General features: G+C 45.8%; 1 protein-coding gene across 3 annotated transcripts in view; it reads left to right on the forward strand.

Moving 5' to 3' along the window:
* Positions 1-9,633, forward strand: part of EML1 (echinoderm microtubule associated protein like 1) — a 100,241-nt gene extending 90,608 nt beyond the window's left edge. For all 3 annotated transcript variants that reach the window (XM_025191212.1, XM_025191211.1, XM_025191213.1), the window contains 2 exons: positions 7,587-7,717; positions 8,043-9,633. In XM_025191212.1, the coding sequence (XP_025046997.1) occupies positions 7,587-7,717; positions 8,043-8,168 (257 nt within the window). In that variant the 3' untranslated portion in view covers positions 8,169-9,633. The remainder of the gene's footprint in view (positions 1-7,586; positions 7,718-8,042) is intronic.
* The last annotated feature ends 8,845 nt before the right edge of the window (positions 9,634-18,478 follow it).

Here is an 18,478-nt window from a genome sequence, read left to right on the forward strand (position 1 = left end):
TCTTTCCTCCCTATGCAGGGGGTCAGACTTGATGATCTATTGAGGTCCCTTCCGACCCTAACATCTATGAATCTATGGAGGCTGCCCCAGGGCTTCCTGGATCTGGTCTTTGCTCTCAAACACCTGGAGTGGGAAGCTCCTGCCTTAAGGGCTACTTGCACAGCTCTATAACCCCCCCCTTTACTCAATACCACGCCCATGCTTTCCAGGTGTTAAATGCATATTGTTCCCTCTGTTAGAGTTTCAGCAGATTCGGCTTCCACCCCCTTTTTATGTAGCTAAGCCATCTAGCTTAGACCCACTGTTTTGGGTCCAGCTTTGAGGCGCTAGCTTCAATCAGTCTTACTTCCGTCTCTGGGCCTCCAGCCCTTTGTAGCTGCGCCTCTATGGCGCTGGGCTCTCTAACCCTGTAGCTGTGCCCCTCTGGGTACTAATGAAGTCTCCACCCCCCCACACCCCCCCCATAGCCTTATCCTCAAAGCACTGGTTTAAACTACAACATAAACACTAAGCTCCTGGGCTATAACAAAGAACTAATAGACAGAGTTAGTCTGCTTACCCATGGCTCCACATCTCTGGGTCACTCTGCCTGGTGCTCTCATTTGCAGGGCTGCTTCCCAGTTTCCTGGAGCCTTCAGGAACCCACACTCCGCCACAGCCTGGGCTGGCCACCCTCAGCTAGCTCAGTCCAGGGCTTATATAGCTCTGGCCTGAGCTCTCACATAGTCATGTGACAGCCCTAGTCAGCTGATCGGCCTGTGGGGCTACCCTTTAACCCTTGCTCTGCTGGCAGGCTGCACTCTGAAGACTCTGGCCTTAAAGGGGCCACTCTGCTTCCTAGTAACAGGGCTAGGGTTCCCTGTTACAAACCCCTATGCTTTATTACAAGTTTCCTCCCTGTAGTACGACTGGGCAAGTGGTTCCTTCAGATGTTACAACAGCGATCTTTGGTGGTACCAACCTCAGATCCTCTACTGGGTATGTGGGATGTTAGTTTCTGGAATCCCCGTTGTTCAATAAGAATTCCAAGGTTGGCAGGATGGCAACACAAAACCTTTGTTTGTCCATGTGGCAGTGCACCTTTGGTGCCTGCCAGTTTAAGGGCTGTAGGCAGGCAGCTGGCAGGTGCTTGGTTAGGGGGGCCATTTTAGGACCCAGCACACACAGGCTGGGGCAGCAACTAGCAGTCGAGGGAGTAACATCAGCCAGCTCCTGGAACAACTTGGAGGTAAGGGAAGGAGCTATGGGGATGGCTGGAGACTCCTGGTCCTGGGCATGACGTGAAACTGCACCCTGCTGGGGAAAGGGGGTGGGTCTCGTGGGACTGTCTGTGGCAGGTCAGCCCCCAAGAAATACCAGACCAGTTACCCCCCAGTGAAAGGTGGGGTGGGGCACCTTAACCCTGGCCCCCACCATATGGTGAGTAATTGTAGAGCACAGTAGGGCCAGGTGCACCTCTAGAGGGGCACCTGAGCCCAGCAGGGTTGTGAGACCGCGGAGGCCCCAAGGGGAGTAGTATTGCTGTGGAGGCCTGCACAGAGTAGGGTGCAGAGAGGCACTTGAAGGACTGTGCTTGTGTGAGGTGCAGAATAGGGATGCTGAGGGCAGTTTGAAGGGCTGCACCAGGGATGTACTGAGTAGGGCTGTGAGGGGCGGCTTGAAGGGCAGTACATGGGCCAGCCCCATGAGTGATATGAAGATTAAGTTGCCCGGTGAGGGGCTAGGGGCAGAGTCAGCCCAATGTTTGGCACAAGGACAAGGCCATGTGCAGTAGGGGAGCTTGAGTGATCCGAAGTTGCTGTGTGTGCTGACCCACAGTGAGAGTAGTGAGGCCTGATGGCTGAGTGGGGTCGCTCAAGGGAGCAGGGCAGTTGAGTGTGGCCCAGTAATGGGCAGAGTGCAAGAGGCCCCTGTGCGAGGGGGGGGCAGAGTGAGTGTGAGTGTGAAAGAGGCCCATCAGTGTACTGAGTCTGTCCTGGCCTGAAGCCGGGGAGTAATAATAATCTGGATGCCATGTACAAGGCATGGGCCACAATATAGGGCAGGTACGGAGCCATGGATAACGTCCCCCTGGCATCAGGGTAGTAAATGGGCAGCCTGTCCCTTAGTATATCAGAGGCACATTCAAGTCGTAGCAAGAGAATCAGGGCAGATAACCCTAGGCAGGTGGATGGGCTAACTCAAGATCTAGCCCCAGGATCCACCACTTTTGTAACTTTCTCACCTCAAATGGTCCAATCCTGAAGTTTCTTACCTTGTCTTTTTAGATAAGGTACTCCAATCATTCCATTTTTGGTCTCCTTTCCTTTTAGGGAAACTACTGTACCTGGTTAGCCCACTGTACCACTCACAACACTCATTTTCCCACTGCCTTATAAGGTACTCTGTTCAATTTAATTGCTTAGTTCCGGGAGGGCCTAAAGTTATGCTAAAAGCCTGAGCATAACTCGGTTTGCCCACTACAGGAAGGTTTCAGAAGGGTAGCAGCTGGTACCTTCTAATCGTTAGGTGTAAACAAGGTGAGAATGATTCAAATGCAGCAAACCAGCTCCAACTTTTAACACTCCTTTATCCACTCCTCAGCTCATTCTTTGTGCATACCCTAAGGGTGTGGACAGATATAAGCCTTAGAATAGTGGTTCTCAACCTTTTTTGTAACCGGACCCATTTGTAAACATTGATGGCCAGACCCAACCCAGTAAATAGTTTAAGTAGAAAACAGTCCCCTGGCCCTGCTGATGCCCCACACTCCCAACCCACAGCCCCCTGCCCCCCGGCCTTAGACCCCAGTGTGTGAGGCAGGTGGGGGTGTGAGGCATGGGGGGGGCACATGCCCACCCCCATACTTGGGCAGCCACAGTGGGCATGGGGCTGCACGATAGCTGGACAGGCATGGGCAGGAGCCACCTCTGTGGCCCGGCAGGCAGGACCCAGCATGGGAAGGCAAAGTGGGGCAGTGAGGCTTATTGCTGTCACCACCACTGGGACCCCTATGCCAGCTACACTGCCAACAGCACAAAGAGTAGTGGATGGCGGGGAGGGGTGCCATGCTGCTCCCTCCACTGCTGAATGGTCAAGAGGGCTGTCTTTTGTGCAGCCCCAACCCTCTCCTTCAGCCAGTGGTGAGGGTGGGGACCACATGAAGGGCAACCATCTGCCAATCAGTGGTGAGGGATGGGGCTGTATGAAAGGCAGCCCTTTCAGCCAGTCAGCAGTGAGGTGGGGGTCTTGCAATGAAACAACTGCAAAAATGGAATCAAGCACTGCGAGCAGCCCACAATTTTTCCTTTGCTTCAGTGTGCTTTAAATAGCAATAGGACTGCTCCAAGATGCAACCAGGACTGCCCAAAGGTCTATTGCCTACAGAAACAACAGTCTGCAGGGGTGCCATGTATCAGTTTCACTTCCCTGCTAGGGGCCTTGGGTGGGGGTTCCAGGCTTACTTGGAGTGAGGGGATAGCCAGGTTTTGTGGGGAAGGGCAGTCTTTGTAGTGGTGGGCGGGTGGTTGCCTACTGACATGGGCACATCTGTCAATTCTGGGGTGGTGGTGGTGGGGTGGGGGAACAGAGCCATTGCACAATGGGACCACAGTAGAATAGAATGGCTGTCAATTCAGTGGGTGCATCTACATGTGCCGTTAAGGTGACTTGATAAACTCTGGCACAGTTCGTGCCGTGCTGGAGTCAGCTGCTCCTGGATGCAGTGTCTACACATGTACCCAAGACCACAGCAGTTTGAGCCAGGGTAGAGCAGCCCCAGGCTGGCAGCGGATTCTGAGGGGTCAGCCCTGGGCTCCAGGTGGTGGCATCGGGCAGTGCCAGGGCTGGCTGGGGAATGAGGGTGCTAAAGTGCGGGGCTAGGCAGCAGGCTGGTGGGGTGCACCCAGAGAGTAGTGGTGGATGGGTTGTACTCAACCTGGCGAGATGTGAGCAGTGGGGTCCCCCAGGGCTTGGTCCTCGGGCCCGCACTGTTTAACATCTTCATCAGCGACTCAGACATGGGGATGGAAAGCACGCTGTCCAAGTTTGCTGATGACACTAAAATGTGGGGCAAGGTGGACACACTTGAAGGGAGAGAGAGGACTGCAACTAGATTTAGACTACAAAAGTGGGCAGATGAGAATAGGATGGAGTTCAACATAGACAAATGCAGGGTGCTACACCTTGGGAGAAGGAATCCACAGCATACATACAGGCTGGGGAGTTCCCTTCTTGAAAGCACAGAGGCGGAAAGGGATCTTGGAGTCATTATTGACTCCAAGATGAACATGAGCCGCCAATGCCATACCGCAGCCAGCAAGGCCAGCCATACCTTGTCATGCATCCAAAGGTGCATCTCAAGCCGGTCCAGAGAGGTGATACTCCCCCTCTATGCGACTTTGGTCAGGCCGCAGTTGGAGTACTGCATCCAGTTCTGGGCACCGCACTTCAAAAGGGATGTGGCCAGCCTGGAGAGGGTTCAGAGGAGGGCCACCCGCTTGGTGAGAGGGCAGCAAGACAGGCCCTATGAGGAGAGACTGAGGGACCTGAACTTGTTCAGCCTCAGCAAGAGGAGGCTGAGGGGGGACCTGGTGGCTTCCCACAAGCTCATCAGGGGAGATCAACAGCAAATAGAAAAGAGCCCTATTCTCCCCAGCACCACCTGGGGTGACAAGGAACAATGGTAATAAGCTGATGGAGAATAGGTTTAGGTTAGAGATCAGAAGGCAATATTTTACAGTTAGGGTTGCCAAAATCTGGAACCAACTTTCTAGGGAAGTGGTCCTCGCCCCTAACTGGGCAAATTCAAGAGAGGGTTGGACGATCACCTGACTGGGGTCTTGTGAACCCAGCATTCATTCCTGCCTGTGGCAGGGGGTCGGGCTAGATGATCTGTTCAGGTCCCTCCTGACCCTAGCTACTATGAAACTATGAAAAGGCAAGGGTTGTACTTGGAACCCTTAACAGCATATGCATAGGCTATTCTTTCCAGGGACAAGTTATGAAACAGTTCCCAATCGGTGAAATTTTTGGAATGGTTCAGGTGTTTTCTGTACACACCCTGAGGTTATGGACAGTTAGAATAGTTTAAATGCAGTTTTAACCTGAAGCAGGCAGGCCTGTTAAACTGGTTTAAATCCACCTGGAACATCTCAAAATCAAGTAATATTTTGAATCTGTTCACGGAGAACTGATTCAATGTTATGTTATGTGTGGACACGAAGTGGTACGTGACATGGGTTTGGTTGGTACTCCAGGCATCCCGCACTGTGTTGCTCCTGAACCCCAGCCCCCACTGCTGTAATTAATTGCTCTGCTATGTAGCCAGAACTCTACTGACCTCTTTTTTCCCCCTTTTGTTGGCACTTTTTTATCAATGAGATCTCCCAACTGCATGGTTGGAATAAAAGATATCACCCCAAGTAAATCCTTGCCCCTTTCAATTCCTGGACCCTCATGGCTACAACATTATTCTAATGCTACTATATCAAATGACCACTTCTTTATCTTTCTCATGCATGTCCCTCTTCATTTTTTTGTGCTTTCCTGTCTTACAAATGGACACTTGCAGAGTCTTGGTGAAATCAGTGGGACTTTGGGGAATAATACTTTCCTATTTTGCCATTTTGTTTGTAGTAACCACAAAACTGTTTTGATTTATTCTGTATAGCATATTTATACAAAATATAAGGTGCGTCAGTGATTAAAACCTGAAACCACTTTCTGCTTAAGGTTTTGCAACCTGTATGGGTTTATAAGCAGGGGAAGTCACTTAATTATGATATTTAGTGTTCCAGTTCTAAATATTTAACAAAACAAAGAAAAATCAACTTGTTCTGAGTGGACTCTCACAGTTAAGTAGCCTTTTTTGCTGAGTGAGGGAGCAGATAAAATCTGAAGTATGAAAGTCAATAAAAAACACTTAGGATGCAGAAAAGTCTGTATATGACTGTACAAACAGTAACGTTTTCATATTCATTTGTGTTGTATTATGTTTTACACCACACAAGCATTCATGGACTTTACAGACCATATATGCAAATGTGGTCTATGCACTGAAGAGCTAACAACCTAATTTAGAGGTTAATTGGGCCAGATCCAGAGTGGGGAAGTGGCATTCCCCTTTCATTCCCCTTTCAGTCAATGCTGTGGGAACAAATGAGGGACTTTTTTTAAGTCCCCAAAGGAAGTAAGAATCCCCCCTCCTCCCACTCCTTTCTCTATAGCATGTTGTGTCCCCTTCCAGCTCCCTCATCCACTGCTCCTGATATCTCAGCTGACCTGGGTGGGTAGAGGAGGGGGAGGCTCAGCAGCCTCATTTGCCCCGCTCCAGCTGGGCTCCACAGCAAGCCATGCTCAGCCAGGGACAGCAGCAGTAGCAGTCAGGTTTCTCTTCCCTGCCTGGTCTCCCCAGGTGTTCCCTGTAACCTGGGAGCAGGTGCGAGAGGGAGGGGGGAAGAGAACCTGCATGCTGCTGTTGTCTCTGACTGAGCATATGCAGCCTGGCTGGAGTGCGGCAGCCTTCCTGCCCCCAGATCACCCCCACACAGCAGGGGCAGTGACAGCAGTGGGCAGGGGAGAGGGGTAATGGGAGGGAACAGCTGGGAAGGGGAGAAGACATGCTGCTAAACACAAGGGAGAAAGAAGGGGGGAAGGAAGATTCTTACCTGATTGAGGGACTTAAGAAAAGACCGTGGCTGCTGGTCCTGTGGGACAGTCTGCTGGCCCCAGTGGTGTGGGGTAGTTGGGAGTGGGGATGGGGCCATCCCTGCAGCACTAGTTGCTGGTTCCCCACCCCATCCTACAAGATCCTGGATGCACCCATAGGTATGAGAGCAACAATCAGTACTGGTCTGCAGTGAGTAACAAAAGCATTTAACAACTCCATTATAACATGGTTATATCTTGTTGATGCCTCCATTAATTATGTTATCAATATTTTAATAATGTCATTTCTTGTAAGCAACCAAAGTGGTACTTTAGATTGGATTTGTGAAAAAAGTGCAGTGGGCTGTATATTGTAATAATCTTCCAGTGAGCTGTATAAGGCCTATGGCTACTGGCTGTCTGAGCACTCAGGGTGCCACAGTTTTCCCACACTCCAGCCGTTGCGGGCCTCCTGTGGACTTCCTGCACTCTAGGTGCTGCAGACAAAGAGCCTGGGGTGCCAGCAGTGGTGAAGGTGCGAGCAGTGGTCGCTGACAGTCTGCCCTGCTTCCCCCCTTCCCCTCCCCTGTCATGGGGGTGAAGAGGAAGAGAACAGAGGCAAAGGGCCGAGCAGTCCCCTGTTGTGCCCCCTGGCTGGAAAGCACTGCTGTTGCCTGCTAGTACAGCAGTTTTGAAGGGGAGTAGGGGGTTGTATATCTGTTATCAGTTGAAATGTTCCATTTTTTTAAATGTTTCAAATGTCTGTCTACACCCTCAGATCATCATTCTTATTTATAAGCTTAAAGTTAGGCAAATACATTTAGGGCCTAAATCACTAGTCGTGTTTTTAGGTTTTTTATTTACAGTGACCTCATAGCTTAGGTTTTTGTTAGGACATCAATTAACACGTGTATTTTGTATGCATAGCAAAAATATTTAATCAGTTACTCCATTTTTAGGTGTATGGCCAGAAGGTTCAGATGGAACAGATATCAATGCTGTCTGTCGATCACATGCCAGAAAACTGCTATCAACAGGGGATGATTTTGGCAAAGTACATCTCTTTTCCTATCCATGTTCACAATTTAGGGTAAGGAATTCGCTTTGGTAGTGTCTGGTCTGGCAAAGCCTTACAAGCATTGGAAATGTTACTCTCCTAAGTAAAAGGAAAATACAAGAAACTACAAGTAAAAAAAAAAAAAGAATCTATACAATTCTTTATATGAGTAAAATACTATACATAGATAAAGGTGTGTGTAACTTGATTATAAAGCATGCATTTTAAAACCACCTGATTGAATTAATAGAAATAATGCAACAGTTTATAGTAGTTTAAGTGTTGTACATCACTAAACATTTTTTTTAAGTAATTTATAGTTTCTTCACTAATAACCTCCTATATTGGTGTTTTCCAGGCTCCGAGCCATGTATATGGTGGACATAGTAGTCATGTAACTAATGTAGATTTTCTATGTGAAGACACCCATCTCATCTCCACAGGTGGAAAAGATACAAGTATTATGCAATGGCGAGTTATATAGAAGAATCAGCAGTGTGAACACGCATAATCGTGAGATGACCATGCACAGTTGTTCTGTATAAACTGTATATTTAAAACTTAACAGTATGTTTGCAGTTTAGCCTGGTCACTGTGATTTTCTTTAAAAATTCTTACAAACCTCAGGAAAATTAAGCCCTGTGCTGGTTACCTTACTCAGTTCAGTGATTAAGTGTCACATCTTAAGAATGATCTTTATTTTTGTTTTATTGTACAATATACAAAGCAGTACAAGCTTAATATAAAAATGTGGCTTGAAAGTTTGCAATACAGTGATATCAACAGAACCGGTAATTATCTTAATTCTTTTCTATAAACTCTACTAAAATGGTCACAAAAATGCCTTTCAACATACTGTATATACATGCTTAATTGTTTCACTATCTACACTTTGTACTGTATATCTACCTTATTTAGAAAATCTGTGGCAACACTGAGGTACTGAGTTGTTTCTGATAGACAGTGATGAACTGATACTAAAAGTATCGAGAAAGCTGGAAGACACACAATAATTAAAATGTCTAAATATGAAAATGTAAATGTTAGAATTTAATCATTTGCATTTTCTAGGAAATAGCATACGTTATATATCACCAATGAGGAGTTATATTTCCTTTCACATAGCTGGTTATGCCCCAATGTAACTTGAATATCTCAGCAGGGTTTACAGATGTGTATCTGGTTCAGGTGTTCCAAGTAAGTTTAAATTAAAAATCTTTTTTACTTGTATATGAACAGTTTCTTATTAAAAAACACAAACAAAACTTGACCACATCCCAATTAATGATTGATATATTTAACTAATATGTATATTAATCAGCATGATGCTATAATGTACATGTATAAGAGTTTAGCAATTCATAACAAATGGTAAGGCAATCTAGGCTTTACTTTTTTATGCTTATGGATATTGTATATTTGTATTTTAAGACCAAGTAGACCAAGTCTAAAGATATCTTTTTAAGTGTACCCACAAACCTGCAGCGGGTAAAGGAAGTCTTGGAAGCCTACATGAAATATTAATGTGTAACTTCTGGCCCCTGTGTTTTGTGCATGGATGGATATTTATAGTATGAAATAAGATTGTGTTTTGCAATGAACTAATAATGGAGGTGATATAAAATGGGTAAAGAAGGCCTTATCAATTTTGATTGTGACAGATTGAAATTTCTTGTTTACCTTGAGGAATGTATCTAAAGAATTTTAAAAGAGCAGAGTTATAAGCAAACTCTGAAAAGTTAATATTAAAATTTTGCTTGTAATGGGCAGTAAAAATGTTAATTCTTTGAACTCTAAAGCACTGGTTGTTTAGAGTGGGTTAAATGAAATAGAATCAGTAAATTTTGAAACCTTTTTTTATTACATCTCCAGCCTGCTACACTGAAAGTGCAGGGCACCAATAAACATGTATCAAAGTGAAATGTTTTGATGTATTTTTACTGTGCAGTTAATTTACTTCTATATTAAAGTTTTACTAAGATGTATTTTCATTTAATGGGACACATTTGTAATTCCAAATGAAATTTTCATGTACATAGGTTATTTAGGAATAAAATCTGAGTTTTGTGTATGTAAGATATACATACACAAAACTCAGCTTTTTCAGGTCAGGTTTTGCAGTCTCTCTTTCATCCTCAGCTTTGAGTTAAAAAATAACTTAGATAATTTTAAATTTTGTCATGTAAATTGACACCGTAACCCTACTAAAGTCAGCAGCACCCACAAAATGTATTTATCCTCCACCAGCCACACTCTGACTATAGAGGGCCCTTCGCAGAAATGCTTTTTTACTGTCCCTATATATGCCCTCAGGGTCTTTTCTGACAGCCTTCAAGTTCCCCAAATCATCCTCTACAGTACCACATCTTCCAGGATCAACACTGACTTAGGAGACCTAAACTTCCTGCCACATTATTTCCTGCTCTCATGAAACGACATGCGCCTAGGGTTAGGAATCTTTTCTGGCTGTGGGCTAGAATAACCAGTCCTGGGTTGGAGGTGGGTGGTCACTAGGACTTGCTGCCACTTCTGCTTGTCTCCCTGGCAGCATAAGGGAAACACTTGCAGCAAGCCTTTGTCCCTATGGTGGCAAGGGGAGAGCACCTGCAGAAGGCCCCTCCACTGCCAAATGCTGCCAAAGCCCTACCTCCATAAGCCATACCCAGCCTCTGGGCTGTAGGTTGCTAACCCCTGATATAAGCCATTAACATTTGGAACTGGATGCTTATGTGCTCCTGATCTTGTTTACAGGCTTTTGAACTTCCTAGGATCTGCAGATGACCTGTTGCTTCTCACAAACTCTTTATGATAATCAGAAGTCTGGTTTTTCAGTCTCTCTTTCATCCTGTGCCTTCTTCAGTTAGGTTGGGTTTTAACATGTCTACCCTTCCATCCTTCCATTCTTTATAAAAAGTAAGAATTTTTGTCAGTCCATCTGAGAATCGCAGATCAAGGGAGATTGTCACTAGATCCAATCTATAGATATAGATATATCCTTCCTGTACTTCTGCTATTGAATAAACCTATGTTTCTTTGTGGACTTGTGAGGGACGCATGGGCAAATGTGCTGACCTGGGCCAAGAATTCTGATCCTAGAAGGTGATCTTTTAGAAAGAGGCAAGTAATCTTTGGAGTGGTACCTTTTATTTGACCAACTGCATGGTTGGACTAAGTTAACTGAACTTTCAAATACAAAGCATTCTTCCTCATGTCTGGACCCATTACACTAATCCTACCAACCTTAGGAAGTCATTCACTTGCTTGAAAATAACTTCTTTATCTTTGCGTTTGTAATTTTCTGGATGAAGAACTGAAAACTAAGGGGCAGGGAGGAGAAAGAGGAAAAAGCAAACCACAACAAAAAAAACCCGTTTCCAGCAAATCTGAACAAAAAATGTTTTGGTTCAAATTATTTGTCAAAATATGGAAAACTTAAGCTCTGTGTAATTATTAGCATTTCCTATGTCATCCCAGGAAAGCATGAATGAGATCAGTTTTTCAAAAAGTATTAATTTAGAAAATGTAGTGGCTTTTTAGCATTCTTTTTTTATCACAAGAAATTTGATACAAATTCACAGGGGAAACATCCTTTTATAAAAGTCTGACAGCTTCCACTTCATGCAGCTCTGTTCTGAGATGTAAGCATTTTACTAAACTGGAGTCCTTCACAAAGAACTAGATCATATCTTCAGAAATCTCACAGATGGTGAGAGAGATTACTTACAAGGCAGTGGAGGTATCTGATACTTACAAAAATCTTCACAAGAGAAAGTCGCCTTCCACATGATGGTGAATTTGCATTTGTGGCTGGATAGGTTCAGGTGAATGGCCACATCCTAGGTATGACTCTTCCCAGTATGACCCATCCCAGTATGACCCTTCAGCATCTGGTGGGATTTCCCTCATAAAATAAACATGCACACACATTTTGTTTTACACGCACTCGCGCACACTTTTTTTTTCTACACAGGTGCCTCTTCTGTTCTGAAAAGCCATTGCTGGGGGGAGCTTTGGAGGCATGCACAAATGAGAAAGCACTGGAAGTGTAACTTCCTCCTTTGAGATTAAGGAGGAAATTTGTAGCGTGGAACATGGGCATAAATGCTTCAGCCTGTGCAGGCCGGGAGCAGTCCGAGGCTTTCGGGGGCGTGCGGCAGGCTGTGGCTGGAAGCCCGCAACGGTAGGGCGGGTACTTTTGCACAGACTCGTAGCGGTTAATTAAAGATTGTTTTACTTACACCGTAGGTGGTCGCGGTGCAGGCAGGAAAAACTTTCTTGAGTTGCAGTTACAGACAAACACAAGTGGAGTTTGCTAGGCTCCACCGAAGACACACACACAGAGTTTGCTAGGCTCCGCAAAAACAAACACGACAGAGCTCTGGATACCCTTGACGAGCGGGCAAAAACCGTACATACGTCTTAAGAAGAATTTAACGAACGAGACGGGAAGAGGCTGGGGGGTGATCAGGCCGCTGAACTCCTCTGAGACGCACACAAAGTTTCTATTACTCTGCCGTGTGCTCAGAGTCCCCACGAGATGGTTGTGGAGTCCTCTACAACTTGGGCAGAAACTGCTCTAACCTTTTATATGGCTAGCGAGCCAATTGCTAGCCGCCACGTGGGAATAATTTAGAAACAGCCAATAGTGGGGAACAAATTTACATACGGGTGGTGGGAACTCCTTTGCACCGGGGTTTTCTCTCTGCAGCTGAGAATTGCACCGTGCAAAGAAAGCTCCATGTGGCGGGAAATAATTCTGCAGTGCCGGAGCGCGCACACAATCATTGGGTCATGACACAGCCCTTTGGAGTCTTATTAGAATCTACAGAATGATCTCATTGGGGTCACCACTGGTTATGTAATACCAGTCCTCACTGGGCTGATATGAAAATTGAAATGTGTGAAGTTTCCTAGCCCTTATAAGGACTACGGACACCTTGTTGGCACAGTCTGGTTAAGGCCCCTGAATTCCATTCCCATTTTAACTACTGAATTTTGTTATACTAACATTACTTATGAAAGAGCGCTAGCATGTTGGCAAAAGAAATTCTAGTCCTTCCCCTCTGTATTGCTATATCATGCTCCAGCTCTCCTGGCTTGTTAGGGACAATTTTCTGGTTCAAAAATAGAGATTTTTAGATCTAATTCCACTCATTTAAACACTTTATCCTCCAAGGGAAGATGATTAAAAGTGAGTAAATCAGGGTGACAGCAGGATGAATTTCTGTGGGACTAAAATGCAAGTGAGGAAAGAATAAGTTCCATCTTTCTGTCCTTCTTTCTGTTCCCTAATTACAACTGAATAGACTTAATATCTATTTTACAACATCATCAGCAATCCTTCACAGTCTAGGATGATTGTCTTCCATGATTGGGTCTGAAAATGGCTGACAAGGTCTACCCAGGATCGACAGACTCTGTTGCAGTTCAGGCACATTTCTGTGCAGGGTGGGTGACTCTGGGTTCTTACTTTGGTCCACAACGTGCTGTTTCTGTCACTTCCATTTTTTCATCTGTTATCATTGTAAGCTTTGAAAGTACTGAGATCCTTGCAGCAGGCTCCCTCCATTTGGGGCAGTTCTGGGCAATAGTCTCCCACAAGTTGATATTGATGTTGCATTTTTTCAAGCTGGCCTTGAGGATGTCCTGAAACATTTTTTCTGCCCTCCTCTTGAGTGTATGCCTTGACTGAGCTGGGAGAATAAAACTTGCTTCAAGAATCTGGAGTTGGACATCTGGATGATGTGGCTGGCCCAGCAAAGTTGATGTTGGATGATCGTTGTCTTGATGCTCATGGTGTTTGCTTGCAAGAGGATGCTAATGTTGGTGCATCTGTCTACCCACAGGATTCAAAGGATCTTCTGCAGGCAGCGTTGATGGAATCTTGTCACTTCGGAAGAGGGGTGCAGGTCTAAGAGAAAGTTCCACTTGCTCTAACATGTATCTAATTTAATCTCTTGAATTTTCGTAGCCAATGGAGAGCTTAGTGATATAGGAAGATTGCCTCATGGTGAAGATATTAGGAGGATTTGACAAGAACAAGCAAGTGTTCATAAGCGCTTAAATGTTTTTCAAGTAACTGTGTTCTTAATTTCTCTGAGTATAAGGAAGGTCCGTGACAACATAACGGAGGCCACTCTAGAGGAGTGGAAGGGATGTTAGAGAAGGTCTGTAAGAAAAGGGGATTTGACCTATTAGTGGATGACTTTATTATTTCAGACCATTTAGTGCCTGATTTTCAAAAGAGTAATTTTTCATCCCATGTGGGTATCTACTTAGTAGGGCTGTGTGAAGCTTCCATCCCTGATTTGACTTGGCAGAGACTCTTCCCGATTTGGTGGCCGAATCTCCGAATCTGAATTGAATTTAATCTTTCCAAATCAAATCAGAACCCTCCAAATTGATTAGGAGAGATTTGGAAAGATTCGACGATTCGGACATAGACATAGCTTTAAATGTTTTTTCTACATACCTCAAGGTACCAGGTGGCTTGTGAATGCTAAGATGCTGGAGCGCATGGAGCATCCAACAGGAGTGTGGGGGGCTCCCCAGCATGCTTGGCAGTGTCTCGGACGGCCAGAGCCGACTCGAGGTGATTTAATAATTACTCGTTCGTTGGGCGGGCTGGTGAATAGAGACGTAGACAAGGCTTAATTGGTTGCAAAACTTTACTTACGCCGCTTGTAGCTGCGACACTGACGGTCCGGTCGTATGAACAACTATGTTAGTTGTTCCAGCTGGCAAGGCTCAGGCTAGCTCATCCATCCACAAATCAAGCCAGCGGGACAAGGGTACGTCGGGGATTGCGCTCGGCGACGGGGAGAAGAATCGATAGGTGATCAGTCTATCGATCAGCTCAGCCACAAGTCAGATTTCTTTAGAGGCACTCTGCAGTGTGCTCAAAGTTCTCCGACTTGGGCGGAAGTCGCACGAAATTTTAAACGGCCAGCAAGCCAATTACCAGCCGCCACGTAGAAATAATTTAGAACTAGTCAATAGCGGGACACAAATTTGCATTCGAATGGCGGGAACTCTCTTGCACCGGGGTTTTCTGCTGCAACAGAAAACCTTTTACTTTGCAAGAGGCTCTCATGTGGCGGGAAAATTCCATCGTGCCGAGGCACCAAAATCACTGGGTTGTGAAAGGCAGTAGACCCGGAAGTGGACCAGAAGCACTTCCGGGTCTGCCAGGGAACGCACAGAGCCCCACCAGCTCAGTGACTGGTGCCTCCTGGGTCTGGGGGGGCACCCAGGGTCCCCCCTTGCAGCTGATAGCCGAGCTGGGGTGTCCCCAGTGCACTCCCTGGCAGACCTGTAAGTGGACTGGAAGTACTTCCTGTCCAAGTCCGGGTTTGCCACCAAGCACACAGGACCCCCCACCCTGCGCTCCTGTGGGACGCTTCATCCGCCCCAGCATCGCAGCATTCACAAGCCACTCCTGGTACCTCAAGGTATGTAGAAAAAACATTTCAAGCTGCGTCTGTGGCCAAATCACTGATTCTCTGAATCAGCATCGAATCTTTGGATTTGGATTCGATCGAATCGAATCAGGAACATTGATCTGTATCAATGAATCGAATCACTGTCCCTGATTTGGGTTGAATCCGAATCAAATGCAGCCCGTTTTCCACACCCCTATTACTTACTGCTCAGGTTTTCAATGGGAGCTGCTGGGTTTTGAGCCATTGACTTAAAAAACTTTCCGGGGGCTAAAATCTCTCCAAAATTCAGTCCTCTGGTGTTTTTTCTGGAATTAATATATCATCACCCCAACAGGAAACAAATGCTATTGTTCTGTGGAGTCTAGTTATCTAGACTACATGAGCTGCATTTTCTCTAGGTTTCAGATTGATGTCTTAAAAGAATACCCTCTGAGCTTTGAGTTGTTATTGTTAGATGGCAAAATTAAAATGTCGGCTGAGTTTTCCAGCTGTGTTAGATTACTGTAATTCACCATGTCTTTGCATTGTCCTCTTGCTGCTCAGGCATGTTTAGGAGGAGGCAACCTGAAGGAAATGTAATTATGCAGAGGAAATGTACTTGACTGTTCAGTCTGGATTCCCTTTCTCAGTGAGACAGGTGCTGGGGCTTAGGTTCCTTCTTCCTGACCCATCTTTCCTTTTGCAGCAGCTTTCAGTAAAATCATAATTCTATGTTTATGATGTCAGCATATTGCTATAGAAGTGATTATTCCACAAGTTCAAGTGTTATGGCTTGACTACACCATCTAAGAGCAGAAGCTGAGTTCCAAGACTTCTTGGCCAAGGGTTGTAGCAGCTGGAGAAAGAACTGACAGGAGCTTTAAGCTAAAAGTTGTCTGGCATTTCCAGTATTTATGGTTCCTGTACGACAAAGTATGTGGCCACACACAGTTTAACAATCTGTACATTCCAGACTATCTGCAGCTGGACAAGCACAGCAATCCTCTGTGTCTAACGCTCTTAGATTGGCTGTTGTTGCTTTCCCCTTGTGACTGGCTTTAAGGGTCAAAGCCCAGCCAGGTTCAGCTGTGCTTGACCTTCTGAAACTCTAGGAACTACTGCTGGGATGCAATAATAATGATGATGATGATAATAATAATAATACCCTTACCAAACAAGCCACTACTTGTCTCAGTACAACTTCCTCTTTAAGTCATAGCAAAGATGCAGAGTCCTTTCCAGGGGCCCCATAGAATTGTAGAATCATAGAAGTAGGGCCGGAAGGGACCTTGGAGATCTTCAGGTCTGACCCCCTCCCTGGGCAGGAAGAAAACTGGGCTCAAATGCCCCCAGCCAGGTAGGCATCAAGCTGCTTCTTAAAGACCCCCAGGGTAGGAGCCAGCACCACTTCCCTTGGAAGTCGGTTCCAGATCCTAGCTGCCCTAACTGAGAAGTAGTTCCTACGGATGTCTAATCTAAACCTACTCTCCAACAACTTGTGGCCATTATTTCTTGTTATCCCGGGGGGCGCTAGGGGAAACAAGGTCTCCCCCAACCCCTTCTGGTCCCCCCTAGTGAGTTTATAGATGGTCACAAGGTCCCCCCTCAGCCTTCTCTTGTGAAGGCTGAACAGGTTCAGGTCCCGTAGCCTCTCATTGTAGGGTCTGCCCTGCTGTCCCCGGATCATGCGGGTGCCCCTCCTAATGTTGTCCACATCCCTCTTGAAGTGGGTTGCCCAGAACTGGACGCAGTACTCCAGCTGCGGCCTGACCAGTGTCGTGTAGAGGGGGAGGATCACCTTCTTGGACCTACTTGAGATGCCCCAGATCACCTATACACAACACCACAGGGAGCAAGCCTTGGTTAAACTCCCACAGGCTTTGGCAATTCTTGGTAAAGGTGGGGCTAAGCCTTATATAAAGTCTCAGCTGCCATTTCTTCAAGGAGATAAAAGTTATTCATTGAAGGAAAAATGAATTTCTTGCACACAAATTCTGCATCCCGCCCCCACCTCCCTCATATGTAGAAATATCTCTGGAAATGCTGTTAGAACCCTACAGTCATTCATTACTCAGAATCCAGCAAGGGACAGTTGGACACACAATGGTTTGGCCTCTTTCAGGACACATTTCTGCACTTCCACCATGTAGTTCTATGCAGACTGTGAGCTGCCTTGTTTTCATCTCCTTTGCTTAAGCTACATGTAAAACTCCTTAAAGGAAGGCATCAATGGCCTTGGATAGATAACTCTAATATAGCTCCCCAAAGGCCTGACACATAGTTGGTTTCCTTCCAGCTTCCTGGAAGACCTTTATTTCCTGCCCAAAACTCTTTAATGATCATAACCCATACTCTCCTGGGGTCTTTACTGGAAAAATAAAAGTTCTGGCATGCTCTCGCTTTCTCAGCCCACATACTGGCCTGGATAGTCTCCTTCCAACCCCCAATTCCTTCTCTGGGATCCTAGTTGTCTGCTTCCCTTTCATCCAGCTCCCTTTTTCTCATACAAAAGTGTACAATAAAAGCTGAGAGATTGAGCATACCAAATAAAGCTGACTAGCCTTCTAGGTGCATATCTTTTCCTACCTTCCTTCTTCCCATTCCATTTCCTTACCCCCTTCTCTCTCGCCTTCTTTTTTTCTCTTTCATGTTAATTCTTTCCCCTTCTCCTTTTTTTTTTCCTTTTTCTCTACTGGTTTTTCCTTCATTTACCACCCCTTTTTTTCTCTCTTGTTCATTTTTCTGAAATAACTGGTGGGTTCCCTCTCAATTTCCCTCCTTTTATTTGCCTTGTTCCCATTTGCTCCCATGAGTCCCATTTGTCCCCTTGCTTTTCTCCTTTGTCCTACTCTCTTCCTCTTGTTGTCCAGCCCTACTATGTTTTTTCTTCTCTAACCACCCAAACTTTCATTGTCTGTTTCTTTTTCTCTCTTCCTCTTCCAATACAGCTTCTGTCTGACCCTCTCTTGCTGTAACATGGCTTTGTTGTTTGTCTGTGATATGCTTAATGTGACACCCTCTCTACCACCAGCTTATAGGTCTCCTATGTGTCATCCATCATACAGTTTCATAGTTGGAAGGGTCAGAAGGGATCTGAGCAGACCATCAAGTCCGACCCCCTGCCATGGCAGGAAAGACTACTGGGGTCAAACAACCCCAGCAAAGTGTTCATCCAGCCTCCTCTTAAAGACGCCCAAGGTAGGAGCCAGCACCACTTCTCTTGGAAGTTGGTTCCAGATCCTAGCTGCCATGACAGTGAAGTAGCACCTCCTGATGTCTAGTCTGAATCTACCCTCTGCCAGCTTGTGACCGTTCTTTCTTGTCACTCCTGGTAGTGCTCGGGGGAACAGGGACTCCCCCAATGCCTGCTGGT

This window comes from Alligator sinensis, unplaced genomic scaffold (genome assembly GCF_000455745.1).
Source record: "Alligator sinensis unplaced genomic scaffold, ASM45574v1 scaffold1385_1, whole genome shotgun sequence".
Taxonomy (NCBI): Eukaryota; Metazoa; Chordata; order Crocodylia; family Alligatoridae; genus Alligator; species Alligator sinensis.